The sequence below is a fragment of the Equus przewalskii genome, chromosome 24, assembly GCF_037783145.1.
Source record: "Equus przewalskii isolate Varuska chromosome 24, EquPr2, whole genome shotgun sequence".
Taxonomy (NCBI): domain Eukaryota; kingdom Metazoa; phylum Chordata; class Mammalia; order Perissodactyla; family Equidae; genus Equus; species Equus przewalskii.
In genome coordinates, this window is record NC_091854.1 from 13,084,089 (window position 1) to 13,102,200 (window position 18,112).

General features: G+C 35.5%; 1 protein-coding gene across 17 annotated transcripts in view; it reads left to right on the forward strand.

The window, feature by feature from the left end:
- COL24A1 (collagen type XXIV alpha 1 chain) overlaps nucleotides 1-18,112 on the forward strand; it is a 349,075-nt gene that overhangs the window by 62,980 nt on the left and 267,983 nt on the right. For 15 of the 17 annotated variants that reach the window (XR_011532521.1, XR_011532522.1, XM_008516954.2 and 12 more), the window contains 4 exons: nucleotides 286-330; nucleotides 4,972-5,025; nucleotides 6,224-6,268; nucleotides 15,207-15,260. Coding sequence is in view for 13 of the 17 variants with exons in the window: in XM_008516954.2 (XP_008515176.2) it covers nucleotides 286-330; nucleotides 4,972-5,025; nucleotides 6,224-6,268; nucleotides 15,207-15,260 (198 nt within the window). In the remaining 4 variants the exon portion in view is untranslated. Of the gene's footprint in view, nucleotides 1-285; nucleotides 331-4,971; nucleotides 5,031-6,223; nucleotides 6,269-15,206; nucleotides 15,261-18,112 lie in introns of all 17 variants that reach the window. The other 2 variants (XM_070592574.1, XM_070592573.1) reach the window with 1 other exon arrangement.

Genomic DNA, 18,112 nt, shown 5'->3' on the forward strand with positions numbered 1-18,112 from the left:
CCTTTTCTAAAAGATGCTGTTCTTTATTCTCTGTCAGTACTATGCTACTATTTTAGTTCATAATAACAAATCATTCAAATGACACTCAAAATTAATTAAGAATTATTAATAAAATTAATTTACTAGTTAATAAAAATTAAATTCTTATTAAACTTAATAAGAATTAAATTTGTACTGATGAAGAAACCAAAAGTTGGCGTAAAAGACAACTTAGAACCTATGTTTAGTTGTTTGGCATAAATGGGTTTACTTTTCAATGGCATGTCTTCACCTTTACCTTTGCAGGGTGCCAAAGGACATCCAGGGCTCCCAGGACTCCGAGGTGAACAAGTAAGTACTTCCTTCATTAAACCAGTATCTTCTCCAGTGAACAAGACACACATTAAGGAACTCTGCTGAGTGATTACTTTTCTCCACTATTTCAGTTTTTCTTCTCAATGATTTTCAGTCTGTTTAGTGCAGGACAAACTTTTAATTGATCATCTCTTATAGTTTTGTTGTTTTCTTCCAAATCCCAGACTGACGTTTACTCTCTGCCTAAAATGTTCCAGAGCCCCTTCGAGAATCTCATAAATGCTGTGATCCTTTCCCCAGACAATACACATATTCACGCACGTACATGCCCCTGTGTGTGTCTACACACATACACACATCTGTTTTGTTGTACAATTTTAGGGGCGTGCCTGTTTACTAAAGCTTATCCATAGCTGTTAGTTCCCCGTCCCTTGCGTGAGGAAATGCAAATAAATTTTAATAGCAATCCTAGTTAGAATTGCACATGTTCTTGTATTTAAAAGTCAAATAGATTGGGAACTATTTAGTTTTCGATCATGTTTCTCCTTCTCCCTCCTACCAGAAAATAATATAGGAAAAAAATAAAGTCACAGCTCTTGTGTTTCAATAGAATGTGTACTAGGTCAGTATAAATAAAGCAGTGAAAAGGGTAGGAGATTAGAAATGAACTGGTGGGGGGCTGGCCCCGTGGCTGAGTGGTTAAGTTCGCACACTCCACTTCTGGCGGCCCAGGGTTTCGCTGGTTCAAATCCTGGGTGCAGACATGGCACTGCTCATCAGGCCATGCTGAGGCGGCATCCCACATAGCACAACTAGAAGGACCCACAACTAAAGATACACAACTATGAACCAGGGGGCATTGGGGAGAAAAAGGAAAAATAAAATCTTTAAAAAAAAAAAAAAGGAAATGAACTGGAGGGAAGGATACCGTAATTGGAGATACAACAAAGAGCTTCAGGAAGCCCTAAAGGGAGCTCCAGAAAGAAATGTGATGGATTGTCCCTGAGGGAAGGATGTAAATGAAGAAATAAAGTCAGTTTTCTCTTTCATTTATGTTAACTGGGGCAGTACGCTCTGTTCAGTCCCTGAGCACAATTTTTCAAGATTACTAATTATTAGACAGGGCAAGTAAAGTGATATATGTATCTGTAACAGGTACAGTTCTTGTTTCCTGAAGATCAAAGTTCTGAAAAGCATTTGGGCATTTTTGGGCAAAAATCAGAAGAGCAGGAGGGATTGGTCCCTGGGGAGGAAAAAAAAATCCCTAGAATAGTGCTTTGGCAGAAATGTGTGTATTCCAATGAAGAAAACGTGATACTTCACAAGTAAGTAACAAATCGACTGTGTGTCAGGAGCGAACAGTTCTCTCATGACTGCTCTCTAACCTGGTTCTGTTAGTATACTTGTTAGTGTTCTGAGGTGTTATTTCTGCCTGTTTGGAATAGTCTAAAATCAATTCTAAAGGTTGGAAAACATATTTAGGAGTCAGGTATTCCTTTCTATTCTATTTATTTCTAGAAAAAAGGCAAAGTTGGTGATAACTGTGAAGAACAACTAAAATCATTTTGCGTTTTAACTATGAAAACACTGTGGACATTAGGAGGAGCACAACTAATTTGTTAGGAGACATTCACTTCTGGAAAATTTGCAAATATTTGGAAATTGGTCAGCAAACATTTGGAAAAGTAATTCTCTCATCTACGCAAGCTCTAGTAGTAAGAACTGTTGTTTACTGAGTCCTTATTAGTTGCCAAACTGTGCTACTGTTAACTACAGCTTCTAGTAGTAGAATTATTTGTTGAATGTTTCCATATGTTGACTAATTTAATGCTCAGCAACACTAAGAATTATTGCAGTTATCCCCACTCTTAAATATATTTCTACACATTGTTCTGTTTTCTCCACGTAATAATCCTGTGACCTAGATGTTATTGTTCTATTTTATTAATGAAAAAACTGAGATATAGAGAGGACCCACGGTAGCACTAGTGGAATTCTCACTGAAGTCTGACTGATTCAGAGCATGTGCTTTTATGCTTAGACTTACAAGTGGGATTGAAGAAGGCTTCCTATTCCTAATTTCTCCAGGGGCTAAACATATAACTTTGTGTCTAAATTCCTCCATTCAAGCTACAAATTTAAGTGGCCCAACTTTTTTTTTTTTAACCATTTTTAAGTGCATAGTAAATTGAGTCATAGTATTTGTTTTGATTTTCTTTTGAGCCTCTGTGGTTGTCACAATGATTTTAGGATGTGGTTGGTTTAGAATATGTTTATGCCATGTAAGACTATGCTGAAGGCTTCCTCGTTTACTTGTTTACTGCCATTCCAGTAAAGCAGAACTTAGCCATCAAGTGGAGTTCTTTTGTGTATTTCTCTGTGCAGCTGGAATGTGTTAGATCTCTACATGTTGCCTTAACGCCCTCTATGAAAATCTGTTCAAAATCAGATTTCATTTATGTCTTAAAACAGATTGCTTTTTAATAGAGGTCAATTAACCTAATTTGTCTAGGAAAGGAATGAAAGGGATGATGGTTGACAGTAGCCAGATAGTGACCTACAGAATAAAAACAACCTTTTCGCTTTATTTCACTCCTTTCTATTGGCATACGCAAATATAAGGTTTTATGACTCTCTGGATATAGGCCTGTGTATTTTAGAATTGGATGGGGCATAAAGGAAGCAAATGTAAGTAAACTGGAGCAAATCTTATAATTAGAGGGCTTTCCCTAGAGTACTACTGGAAGTCATTAGCACTTCAGATCTACACCAGGGAGGCAACCTTGAATGGTGATCTCTTGGAGATAGACTTGCTGATTCAAATCCTGGCTTCCCACTTATTAGCTGAGCAACTTTCCACTGGTGACAAACACTTTATGTTTCATTTTTCTCATCTGTAAAATAGGGATTATGATACCCACCTTATAGTATTTGAGCACATTAAATAAGATAATACATATAAAATACTTGAAATAGTGCCTGGTACATGATAGGTAGACAATAAATGTTATTAAAGGAATAAAGTATTATGTGTTACATAGAATATTAACAAGATAATGTTTAGTACATAAATATGGTTTCTGAAATTGATAGGACATAATCTCTCCTCATGTAGACAAGAATTTTATTCTGTAATTTTCAGAAGGCCACTGTTTATTCACAGTCTGTTAAATTGTACATTGTCATATATATACGTATAGATGTCTGTATGTGTATGTATATATGTGTGTGTGTGTGTGCATACACACACACACACACCCACACATATATAACTTTTGTCAGATTGTCTGGGTTCTCATCCAGTCTCTACTACTTTCTTACTGTGGCATCTTGGGCAAGTTTCATAACTTCCCTGTGTCTTAGTTCCTTTATATGTAGAATGAAGAAGAGTATCTCCCTCATACATGTAAAGTAGATGTATAGTGCTTAGCATAGTGATTGGCACATAAAAAAGTGGTCAGGAAATGGTAATTGTTAAAGCAAGAGAAGATAGGGAGAGATGATGGAGAGAAATGAGAGAGAACAAAATTGAGAAGTGGATTCTGAGGAAAGTGGAGAGAAAGACATATGAGGAGCCTACATGTCTAATAGACTGGGAGGGCAAAAACTCTCAACTATCATTTTCCATTTGCCTTTTCCTTAGTCTATTCTTTCTCTAGATTTTCCAAATCTTTAGGAGTTTTATAAGGTTTCTAAACTCTAATTGGAGGTTACACTCTTCTGTCTACTTCAGAGCAGAGGGGCAAAGGGCTAGTGTCTTTTATTGTCTCTTTTACAAACAACAAGCAAGAAATGAACTTTACATAATAAATAAGGAATCTATGAAATTTACCATTGCTGTCAGCATTTGAGGTTAAGTAAAGGCAGCTCAATATACAGTCTTCTGGAATTTCCTTGGTTCAAGAATTATTTAATATACCTAAACTCTGGATAAACTGATGAATGAATGAATGAAGAATGTATCAATGAAAGACAGTAGAAACAAATGGAGTATTTCTTCTCACTTTTCCACCTGGTTCTGCTGCAAATTTCCTTTCTTACAAGTTTGAGTGTTCATATATCAGCCTTCTTTGAACTTTGTTTTATATGAAGAATACAGAGTTGTCAATTTAAAATGAATTTACCATCCAAAATTACTATGTGAATATTTAGAAAGATCTCTGTCGTGATACAGGTGTTTACCACTTAATATACATTTACTTAATCAGACTTTCTGTAAGAATAAGTTTACTTTAGAAACGAAGAAGAGGTTGGTTTTGAAGTTCACTGCCCCTTTTAGTGTTCTGGGGCTCATGCTCAGACAGTAAAGGAGAGTTGCAGGGTGATTGAGATAAGGAATTCTTTCCAAAAAGATAGTGGTTATTAAGAAATGTACCAACTCTTTCTCTAGAAAAAGTCTTATCCTTACTTACATAGCACTGGATTTTTCCATCCTAGATTTATCGTTATTAATAATCAGTGTCTTATTTGGGGCCCTAATCTAACAGTTTTATTCATTTTTATTTGGCAATTTTGGCTCATTTTTATTTCAATTAGATAATCAATGTGCAGGACACTTAGTATTTTTATGGAGAAAAGATCTTTCCAAACTTGGGTATTTTAATTGCACCAAGTTTGTTTCCTTGGACTTCCTTTGACTGTGTTGTATTGTTTTATTTATTTTATTTTTCATTTCAGGGAATTCCAGGACTCACTGGTAATATTGGTTCACGTGGTTACCCTGGCAGGCAGGTGAGGTAACTATATTTACACTTCTCCTTTTATGTTCCTCTTCATTACTACTTTGTACATTCTGATTTCCAGTGATATTGATTCAAATGATCATTGGGTTATTTTTATTGAATAATGAATTACTCATAGGAAAATAATTTCAAAATCAAAACTTTAAAAAGATTTCAAAAATTTTACTGCAGAAAGTTTTGTTTAAAATAGAAATGGATTTTTAAATGTGTTTGATATGATATACTTTCAAAATTAAAATGACCAAGGGTCTAATAAGGTCTTAAAATAGCCCTGCTACTGATTTTACAATACTGCCATCGACTAAAATGAAGTAATGGTCAGAGTTAAGACTCTGTGTAATAACCATCATTTTTTAATAACACAGTTAAAAAAATCAGGACACAGTTGGCATTGCCACGTATACCACTACTAAATATGTTTATCTGAACTGAATTCAAGTCTTTGTATACTGTTTTGAAAATTCATTCTAATCACTTCATATTTATTTCTGTCCAATTCCTAAATTTAACTACTTCATGTAGACTAATAATAGAACAAATTTTCTTTCCTAGGTTTTCATGAATTGAGTGCTTACTCTTGAAATAATTATTCATTTAGCATACTAGAAAACTACATTTCTAATTTTTTTATTCTCAAGAATGAGAGAAATAAAAATGCCAAAAAATAATCTATTCTTAACAAAATTCCGTATTTTTAAGCTTTAAAAATGCATGAAGGGTGTTGTATATTAGAGTCTCACCACCAAGTGATGATTTGTGTTATCTGAGTTATCATAAAATATGAATACTCAAACATATGGACATTGATCTGAAGTTAAAAATGTACTTATTTATTTTTTAAGTGTATGCAAATATATTTGAGATAATTTAATTAGAAATCTTTTAAAAGAACAGTTTTCGATGAGAGATAATTTAATGAAAAATTATTTTTTCTATCTGACAATGTGTTTTAATCTACTTTATTTAGATATCTAAAATATATTTGTGTATATATTATGTACAGTGCCTTTTTTGGTTGTGAAATTCTAAAATTCCTCGAACATATAGTAGCCTTCATTAAGTAAATAGAGTTCTGAATTTTATATTTATGAAAATGATACCTCTTTGTATGCTTTTTTAATTAATCGATTTGTCAACAACTCTAAAAAATACTGTAGTATGATGATGATGTCTTTTGTTCACACTAGGGTTTAGCTGGACCAGAAGGTAATCCAGGTCCTAAAGGTATACGAGTAAGTCAACATTTTCATCATTTTGTTAAGCATGCTTGTATACAAGTAGGATGAAATATACAAAAATACTTGTTTCCACATTTTCGTAGGAACTTTGAATGTAATACAGGTTTAGCCTGAAAAGAAGTGCACTTGTTTAATAGATATTTTCACTGTTATGACCACAGAAAGCAGTCTTATAGTGGTAGGTTTTACATCATTATTGTCTATTAATTTCTAGCTCCTATATAATATCTCGTGTGTTAGAATATGCTCTATAAACATTTGTTGCATTATTTCTATATGAACATATGTAGGCCTAAAAAATCATGATTAAAAAAATATGAAGGGGCAAAAAACAATTCATATCAATTCAAGGCTGAGACAATATTATGATACACAAACTACCTAGGGTGAAGAAATATCTGCACAGAAGGAAATAAGCTTGTCAAATCAAGAACACACCATTATACTTCCAAACCATTAAAGGAGTTGTTAGCCACTTTTAATCATGAAGGGAATAAAAAGAAAATTACTTTGATATGTTATGGAGTGTGTTACACATTAAAATCAAAGCTGGTTCTAGAAAAAATTAGTAAACTAGAACTTTTTAAAATTTTCTTTTTAATAGCCAGTTATTTTCCAGAATCTACTACTGTGCCTTATGTTGTCTAAAATACCTTTTTGAAATAAATAAAGCATAAAGTATTTAAACAGTATGTGCCATAATGATTCTTTAAATTTTAAAAATTCTTAAACATTTTCAAATACTTTCACATGCATTTTCTTCTTTTTTTGTTTTGCCATCAATCCTGTGAAGTAGGAAAGCAGGTATATCATCTCCATTTTACTGATGAGAAAATAGTAAGCTAAGGAATTTATGTGAGTTGGCAAAGTCATAGCTAGTTAGAATTAGAACCAAGGTCTTCTCTCCTTTAACTGTCTATCCCATCCTGTCTCTACTCTTGCATTAAGTGAAAATATAATGGGGAAAAGTCATGTATTTTTTATTGTAAACCACACTGAAAGCATATTTTGACTTGGATCTGGGAAGCAAGAAGAGATTAGTGGTCAAGAATATGGGCTTTTGGGGGCCGACCTGGTGGTCTAGTGGTTAAGTATGTGCACTTTGCTTTTGTGGCCCGGGGTTCACAGGTTTGCATCCCAGGCATGGACCTAGCACTGCTCATCAAGCTACACTGTGTCGGCATCGGCATAAAATAGAGGAAGAGTGGTACAGATGTTTGCTCAGTGACAATCTTCCTCAAGCAAAAAAGAGGAGGATTGGCAACAGATGTTAGCTCAGGGCCAATCTTCCTCACACACAGACGAAAAAGAACATGGGCTTTGGACCCTGAGTAAAGAGATAAATAGGTAGAGAAAATGAGGAAATTGTAGCTATCCATAAGAACAGGTTAGCGGACATTCAAGTATAACATTAAAGATAAAGGGAAGGAAAACACCAAAAATAAATATAATTTTGTCATTTTAACCACAAACCCACAGCACAAGATGGAACAGAGTGTGACAAACACAACTTAGGAGGGGAAGAAGAAAGGGATGGAATTGGCTTAGTCCAAGGAAATAAGAGGTATCAGAAAATAGGCTATTTCGTCTATGAGATTTTTCATACAAACCTCATGATAACCACCAACCAAATAAGTAGAACAGAGATACAAATAATAAATAAGGAGAAAAATAAGAAAACCAGCATAGAAAACTACCTAACCAAATTGGTAGTCTGAGATATGTGGGATGAGAAACAAAGGAATTGCAGAAGAACTGGAAAACAAGCAATAAAATGGCAGCATGAAGCCCTCATATGTCAATAAGCACTCTAAATGTAAATGGATTGAATTCTCCAATAAAAAGACACAGAGTGGTGGGATGGATTAAAAGACAAGACCCAACAATATGCTGCCTCCAAGAAACACATCTCAGCCCCAACAACAAACACAGGCTCAGAGTGAAGGGATGGAAGATGATACTCCAAGCTAATGGTGAACAAAAAAAAGCAGGTGTTGCCATATGTGTATCAGACAAAGTAGACTTCAGGATAAAACAGGTAGAGAGACACAAAGTGGGGCACTAAATAATGATAAAAGGGACACTCCACCAAGAAGACATAACACTTATAAATATCTATACCCAACACAGGAACATCAAAGTATATAAAGCAACTATTAACAAACCTAAAAGGAGATATTAACAACAACACAGTAATAATAGGGGACCTCAACACTCCACTCACATCAATGGATAGATCATCCAGACTGAAATCAACAAGGAAACAGTGGAATTAAATGAAAAACTAGACCAGATGGACTTCATAGATAAATATATAGAACACTCCATCCCAAAACAGCAGAATACACATTCTTTTCAAGTGCACATGGAACAGTCTCAAGGATAGACCATATGTTGGGAAACAAGGCAAGCAAGCCTCAATAAATTTAAGAAGATTGAAATAATATCAAGCATCTTTTCTGGCCATAATGCTATGAAACTAGAAATTAACTACAAGAAAAAAGCTGAGAGAGGGACAAAGATGTGGAGACTAAACAACAAGTGGTCCTAAAAGGGAAATTCATTGCAATACAGGCTCACCTTAACAAGCAAGAAAAATCTCAAGTAAGCAATCTCAAACTACACCTAACAGAATTAGAAAAAGAATAAACAAAGCCCAACATCAGGAGAAGGAGAGAAATAATAAAAATCAAAGCAGAAATAAAGTGAAACAACAAAAAGTAACAGTTGAAAGGATCAGTGAAACAAAGCAGGTTCTTTGAGAAGATAAACAAAATTGACAAACCTTTAGCCAGACTTACAAAGAAAAACAGAGAGAAAGCTGAAATAAATAAAATTAGAAATTAAAGAGGAGAAATTACAACAGATACCACAGAAATACAAAAGATTATAAGAGAATACTGTGAAAAACTATATGCTAACAAATTGGACAATCTAGAAAAATGGGTAAATTCTTAGATTCTTACAACCTTCCAAAGCTGAATCAATAAGAAATAGATAATCTGAATAGAACAATCACAGGTAAAGAGATTGAAACAGTAGTCAGAAACCTCCCAAAAAAATAAAAGTCCAGGACCATACAGCTTCTCTGTAGAATTCTACCAAACATTCAAAGAAGATTTAGTACCTATACTTCTCAAATTATTCCAAAAAATTGGGGAAGATGGAATACTTCCTAACACATTCTATGAGGCCAACATCACCCTGATACCAAAACCAGAGAAGGACATCACAAAAAAGGAAAACTTCAGGCCAATATCGCTGATGAACATAGATGCAGAAATCCTCAACAAAATATTGGCAACCCGAATACAGCTATACATCAAAAAGGTCATACTCCATCATCAAGTAGGATTTATACCAGGGACACAGGGATGGTTCAACATCCACAAATCAATCAATGTGATATACCACATTAACAAAATGAAGAATAAAAACTACATAATCATCTCAATAGATGCAGAGAAAGCACTTGACAATATCCAACAGCCATTTATGATGAAAACTCTTCACAAAATGGGGCTAGAAGAAAATTACCTCAACATAATGAAGGCCATATATGACAAACCCACAGCCAATATCATACTCAGTAGAGAAAAACTGAATGCCATCCCTCTGAGAACAGGAACAAGACAAGAGTTCCCATTCTCACCACTCTTATGCAACATAGTACTGGAGGTTTTGGCCAGAGAAGTTAGGCAAGAAAAAGGAATAAAAGGAATCCATATAGGAAATGAAGAGGTGAAACTCTTGCTGTTTGCAGATGATGTGATTCTATATATAGAAAACTCTAAAGAACCCATTGGGAAACTATTAAAAATAATCAACAGCTACGGCAAAGTTGCAGGGTACAAAATCAACTCAGAAAAATCAGTTGCATTTCTATACTCTAATAATGAATTAACAAAAAGAGAACTCAAGAATACAATCCCATTTTCAATCACAACAAAAAGAATAAAATATCTAGGAATAAATTTAACTGAGGAGATGAAAGCCCTATACAATGAAAACTATAAGACATTACTGAAAGAAATCAATGATGACGTAAAGAAATGGGAAGGTATTCCATGCACATGGATCAGAAGAATAAACATAGTTAAAATGTCCATACTGCCCAAAGCAATCAATAGATTCAATGAAATCCCAATCAGAATCCCAATGACATTCTTCGTGGAAATAGAACAAAGAATCCTAAAATTCATATGGGGCAACAAAAGACCCCCAATAACTAAAGCAATCCTGAGAAAAAAGAGAAAGCTGGAGGCATCACAATCCATGACTTCAAAATATACTACAAAGCTATAGTGATCAAAACAGCATCATACTGGTACAGAAATAGGCACACAGATCAATGGAACAGAAGTGAAAGCCCAGAAATAAAACCACACATCTGTGGATACCTAATCTTCGACAAAGGAGCCAAGAGCATACAATGGAGAAAGAAAATTCTCTTCAGTAAATGGTGTTGGGAAAACTGGACAGCCCATGCAAAACAATGAAAGTAGACTATTATCTTTCACCATACACAAAAGTAAACTCAAAATGGATCAAAGACTTGAAGGTAAGACCTGAAACCATAAAACTTCCAGAAGAAAATATAGGTAGTATACTCTTTGACATCAGTTTTAAAAGGATCTTTTCGCATGCCATGTCTTTTCAGACAAGGGAAACAAAAGAAAAACAAGAGGACTTCATCAGACTAACGAGCTTCTACAAGGCAAAGGAAACCAGGATCAAAACAAAAAGACAACCCAGCAATTGGGAGAAGATATTTGCAAATTACCTATCTGACAAGGGGTTAATTTCCATAATATATAAAGAACTCACAAAACTGAACAACAACAACAAAAAAACGATCAAAAAATGGGCAGAGGATATGAATAGACATTTTTCCAAATAAGAAATACAGATGGCCAATAGGCACATGAAAAGATGTTCAACATCATTAATCCTCAGGGAAATGCAAATCAAAACTACACTAAGATATCACCTTACACCCATTAGAATGGCTATAATTACCAAGATAAAAAAACAACAAATGTTGGAGAGGATGTGGCAGAAAGGGAACCCTCGTACACTGCCAGTGGGAATGCAAACCAGTGCAGCCTCTATGGAAAACAGAATGGAGATTTCTCAAAAAATTGAAAACAGAAATACCATATGACCCAGCTATCCCACTACTGGGTATTTATCCAAAGAACTTGACATCAACAATTCAAAGAGTCTTGTGCACCCCCATGTTCGTTTTAGCATTCTTCACAATAGCCAAAACACGAAAGCAACCCAAGTACCCACAGACTGATTGGATAAAGAACATGTGGTGTGTGTACACACACACACGCACACACACACACACTGGAATACTATTCAGCCATAAAAAAGACAAAATTGTCCCAATCCCAACAACATGGATGGACCTTGAAGGTATTATGTTAAGTGAAATAAGCCAGATGTACTCCATATGATTTCACTCATAGTGGAAGATAAACACAAGGACCAAGAGAACAGTTCTGTGGTTACCAGAGGGGAAGGGGGTTTGGGGGTAGGCACAGAGGGTGAAAGGGTGCACTTATATGGTGACTGACAAATAATAATGTACAACTGAAATTTCACGATATTGTAAACTATTATGATCTCAATAAAGAAAAAAACAAAGAAACCCCAAAAAACAAAAAAACAAAAAGAATATGGGCTTTGAGTTTGGCAGGCCTGCCTTTTTTTTCTTAACCCCTCATTTACTAGCTTTGTGACTTTAGTTGTCATTCGACCCTTCTGTGCTTCATTTTTCTTATTAAATGGTGATAATGAAACTTAGCTTTCAGGTAGTTATGAGAACTGCCTGAGCCTCAGTGCCTAGCATACAGCATACACTTTCTCTGCTGTTCTATCATTATTATTATTATTTTTTAAAGAGTGGCCCTGAGCTAACATCTGTTACCAATCTTTTGTTTTCTTCTTCTTCTTCTTCTTCTCCCCAAAGCCCCCCAGTACATAGTTGGATATTCTAGTTGTAGGTCCTTCTATTTCTGCTGTGTGGGCCACCCACCGCCTCAGCATGGCTTGATGAGCGGTGCTAGGTCCACACCCAGTATCTGAACCGGTGAAACCCTGGGTGACCGAAGCAGAGCATGTGAACTTAACCACTCGGCCATGGGACCTGTCCCCGATTCTATCAGAGTTATTGGAATTGGGGAGTTTCTTCCTTGAGTGAACAGTGTCTCCGCGATGTGTTACTTGGCTCTGCGCAGTTTGCTCTCGCTGCATTTTCTCATCTTGCTTCAGTGATTCTGTAACTTGTCTAAGTTCTTCTTTATACCATTTTTGCACTATGTTGTCCAGCCTTTTGTTGTTGCTTTTTTCCCCATTTTATTGAAAATTAAATTAAAGGCTGTAACCCTTTTTAAGTTGTACTTTTAGGTTTTGATGGCCAGCTTCATAAGAGGATTTTTTTAAAAGAAGCAAATCTAATCTTTTTGTGATTGATTTAATTCTTTCCTTTTCCTTTGGGAGTGCTGGAGGAATCAGGAGGACCATTTAATGCTCTAGCTTTCACATTCACAAAGGGTCTCAAGTGTGGACTTTGACATTAACCCCAAATGTGTTAAAAAGACAAAAATATCGGAAACACACTGACAGAATTATAGGATGTTTTGCATTTAATTTGTCCCCTGTTGCTGGACTATATTGTGTGCTAGCACTATAAATTTATATTTTTATAAATTATGTGATAAATGATCCTTTGACTGACACTGTTGTTTGATTGCATTTTTTGTGTTAAGATAATTACTTTGTTAAATGTAAATGTTTAAAATAGACTATCATTTTTTAACCTTCCTTTGGCGTTTCTTCATGTCATAATATGTAGGTGTCTCAAAAAATAGAAGTGTGTAGGGCCTTTCCTGACCTTTTAGTGGCCCTACTGATGACACAAAATTGCCTCCAAGTGGATATACAACTTTCGATCCAAAAAGCAAAAACATATATGTCATTTTTTTTATGTTCTTTGTTTCATTACACACTAAATTCTAGGTTAGGGGTAATGCTTTGAGAATGACCAAAACCCCATGTGATTTCTTTGCTGGGTACTGCTGACATTTTATTTCTGTTAGAATCAGCGTAATAATTATCAAGACACATTTGTGAAACGCCTACATAATTCCTCATGGGATTGTTCGCTTTATTTTATTTATTTATTTTTTGAGGAAGATTAGCCCTGAGCTAACTGCTTCCAATCCTCCTCTTTTTGCTGAGGAAGACTGGCCCTGAACTAACATCCATGTGTATCTTCCTCTACTTTATGTGTGGGACACCTACCACAGCATGACTTGACAAGCAGTGCCATGTCCGCACCTGGGATCTGAACCGGCGAACCCTGGGCTGCTGAAGCGGCATGTGTGCACTTAACCGCTGTGCCACCGGACCGGCCCCTTGTTCCCTTTAAAATCTTTATTTGTAAAATGTTATGTCTTTACCCTGTACAGGCTATGTTGAGTAGCGGTCTGACTTTTCAACTCCTGAGTTCTCAGTTGATATTTAGTTCAGTGATAAGTGTACACTAGTTAGGGTGTCTGTTTTATTTATAAACAAAACTCCAGTTGTATACATTAAAACAAAAGTTAACTGTTTTTAAACTTAAAGCCATCTGTTGCTGATGATTCTGAAAATATATGCAGCTTGTCATCATTATTCTAAATGTTTTGGTATCAGAAATACTTTTGGATGCTTCATTTTAAAAGAAAGCTTCCCCATCCTCCAGATGCTTGGCTTTCAAGCAAACAAATTACAGATGTTTCACTTATTAAAGTTATGTAGAAAGAAGCTAATTCTCTCTTTTTTCTCTTTTATTTTGTTTTTTGCTGATTCATACAATCTGTAGAACACAGGGAATTTTAAAGGCGTTTTTCTTTGTCAAGGAGAAGTGCTCCTCTTGCTGTGGCTCCCTGAGTTCTATTATGTCTCTGCTTATTTTAATCGCTCTGCTTGGAGTGTTCTTTCTCCATCCTCTACTTACCAAGATTTTATGTTCTCTGTAGGCCTATCTCAAGTGTCAGTCTCCTTTGAAACCTTCCAATTCATTCGTTGGAATGAATCTCTTTCTCCTCTGTACTTCTTATAGTCTTTTGATACTTCCATTCTGCCTTACATTTTACTTAATTATATAGATATAGATATAGATTTTTTCTGCCCACTATAAAATTCAATGAAGAAAAGGATTTGGTCTTGTTGATTTTTTTTTTTTTTTAAAGATTTTATTTTTTCCTTTTTCTCCCCAAAGCCCCCCGGTACATAGTTGTGTATTCTTCGTTGTGGGTTCTTCTAGTTGTGGCATGTGGGACGCTGCCTCAGCGTGGTCTGATGAGCAGTGCCATGTCCGCGCCCAGGATTCGAACTAACGAAACACTGGGCCGCCTGCAGCGGAGCGCGCGAACTTAACCACTCGGCCACGGGGCCAGCCCCTGGTCTTGTTGATTTTTATTAGCCACCATATCTTAAGTTACATTCCCTACCTTTTTAAATAAAGTTTTTTTAAAGATTTTTTTTAAATTTTTCCTTTTTCTCCCCAAAGCGCCGGTACATAGTTGTGTATTTTTGGTTATGGGTCCTTCTAGTTGTGTCATGTGGGATGCCACTTCAGCATGGCTTGATGAGTGGTGCCATGTGTGTGCGCAGGATTTGAACTGGCGAAACCCTGGGCCGCCAAAGTGGAGCGTGCAAACTTAACCACTCAACCATGGGTCCGGCCCCCCCACCTTTTTTTTAATGAAAAGATTGATCTATAACTTCTGGAAGAAAAGTAATAAGGTGAGGGGAAGTTATTCATACCATTAACCTTATAATTTCATGTTATTATGAAAGCATTTTAAGTATCTCTGTTTGGAATTACTGGGTGAATATTCAAATGAAATAACAAAGATTATTTGCTTACTTTAAGGGTTTCATTGGCTCCCCTGGAGAAGTAGGACAACTAGGACCTGAAGGAGAAAGAGTAAGTTCATTTGCTTCAAATATTATTTCTAAAGTGATATATTTATGATAATATACAACAGGGGTCATAAATTCATGTCAGGCAGGTCATCTCACTGAGTGAAGCAAGCCAGCTTTAAGAAAAATCACCTACCAGAAATATAATTAGACTTTCTTGAATTTTGTTTTAAGGAAGTAAGGTGATGGAAATATATATGGTTAGCTATTTTAAATTCACTTTTTCAAAAACACAAATTGAAATATTAAAATATCTAATTATGAAAATTTTATTTTGTAATTCATTAATCTTTAATTTAAGTGTCAACTCTTGACAGGTCTTGTGTTTTACAATGCAACATGCAGAAAATAATTCACCCTCAGAAGATATATATTTTTGTTTAATAATGCAAGATGGCTGTTCATAAATGTAGGTATTTGTGAACAAATATAGAATCTTTGCAAAATGGTTTGTTATACTTAAAAAAGTTAATCAAGATATGTAAAGAGTTCTGGCATTCCAACTTCATCATATCTAGTTTTCAGTGCCATATGCATTTCACTGTCAATATTAATTGAAAAAGTAGAAGTGAACAATATTAATTTATTATGCGGTTTGAAAATAGAGAATCATAATCAGAGTTTAACGTTCAACTCTATTGTTATATGAATCTGTTCAGGCCAAAGTTTTCATTTCTGGAAAATGATTTTTTAAATGAAAGTAAACCAGATTATTTTTTGCTAGATGAATTTCTCACGTGTATAGTTTATTGAGTGAGGTAAATCACATTTTCTTATAATTACACATGAATGCCCCCACGGAGAAGAAATATTCAGAGTTTAAATGTGCTGTAATGACGATCAAAACGTCCAGTCCGCTTTGGTGTGACAAGGTGAAGATTTTCCCTTGGTGAACATACAAGTCATATTTTTCACTTGCAAAAAATATCTATAGTGTGATCCCACAACCAAACCGCTTAACCACCATATGAAACTTATAGATGATGTTTCCAATTCACCCTGCAAAGAATGAATTGCTTCTTGTTGACACAAAGAAGTGTGTATAGTTTACGTTGTTAATTACTCTGCTGCTCATGATGCAATCCTTTCCTGACCTTTTGGCATTAACTTGTTTCTAGTAAATGATGTAATAAATAAACCAAAGTTATATATCCTTGTGAAATGTTATCATCTTGGATTTAGGAATCACAGTATTGACACTGACCATCAATAGGCACACTACCTGTAGTCATACTCAGTAATTTTGATCAGTCAATATGAAAATATCAAGACCTGTCTCAAATTATAAATATAAGACCATCTGTGATTTTGTACCTTTCGTGGGTACTGTGTCCTAATACTATTTGGCCACTTTAAAATTCTCATTCAAACTGTGAATGATATGGCTAATTGGGTGTTGTTATGTTATAAAACATTTAAGTAGAGAAAGGCAAAGGAAAATAATACAATGCTAACCACTCCTGAAAACAAATGGAAAGAAAAAGTCCTTTCTGGAAGTCAAAAAAGTGCTTATATAATTCTGTCTGCATTATTATTAGGTTTCCTGCTGAGATTTAGTGAAGCTACTAAAGTTTTAGGAAATAATCTTTAAAAAAAAAAAGTTGGCTTATTGTATAAAAAAGTATAAAGTCGTAATGAAATGAGTCCTATTGCTCACCTATGAACTTTTCTTTATTATTATAAGTTTCAGGTGTACAGTGTTATGATTGGACATCTGTATACACTACACAGTGCTCTCACCACAAGTCTGGTTACCATCCACCATCATACACTTCACCCCCTTCACCCATTTCACCTACCCCCCAACCCCCTTCCCCTCTAGTAACCACTAATCTATTCTCTATAGCTGTGAGTTTGTTTTTGTTTTATTTTGTTTCTTTCGGGGTTTTTTTTTTTGATTCCACATATGAGTGAAATTATACGGTATTTGTCTTTCTCTATCTTACTTGTGTCACTTAGCATAATGCCCTCAAGGTCCATCCATGTTGTCACAAATGGCAAGATTTTATTCTTTTTTATGGCTGAGTAGTATTCCTGTGTGTGTGTGTGTGTTCGTGTTCTTTATCCGCATGTTCTTTATCCATTTATCCATCGATGGACACAGGTTTTTTCCATATCTTGGCTATTGTACATAATGCTGCACTGCACATTTGTTGTTAGTGCCATCCTTGTAACCCTGTGTATAGCAGTGTGAAACCCTGTGCTGTCTTTTTGCACCATTCTCTCACTTTCCAGCATTAACTCAGACAATGCTCTGCTGCTTTTCATAGGATTTTCAAGGCCAATTTTTTCAGAAGTGGGTGGCCACGTCCTTATGACTCGTCTGCCTTAATCTGGAAACTCCACTGATACCTGTTCACTATGGGTGCCTCTGCTGGTATTTGAAATAGTGATGACATAGCTTTCAGCATCGCAGCAACTTGCAGCTGCCACAGTATGACAACCGACAGACAGGTGGTGTGGTTTCCTGATCACAAAATGAACCACATGCTGCAGCAGTGAGGGTGCTGAGTCTTAACCACAAGACCACCAGGGTTGGCTGCAGTGAGCATGGGGTTGCCTGTATCTTTTTGAATTAGTATTTTCATATTCTTTGGGTAAATACCCAGAAGTGGAATAACTGGATCATATGTTAGTTCTATTCTTAATTAATATTTATATCCTTTTAAAGCATTTTATACTTTAAGCTTTGCAACATGGAGAGAGAGACTTGTCTAAGACTATATACAGGTAGTAAGAGCAGAGGCAGGATTTGAACATAGATATTCTGGCTCCAAAGCCTGAGTGCTTAAGTACCATGCCCTACTGCTTTCTACATGACCAGAAATCCACAGATTCTGTGGAATCTAGGCACAA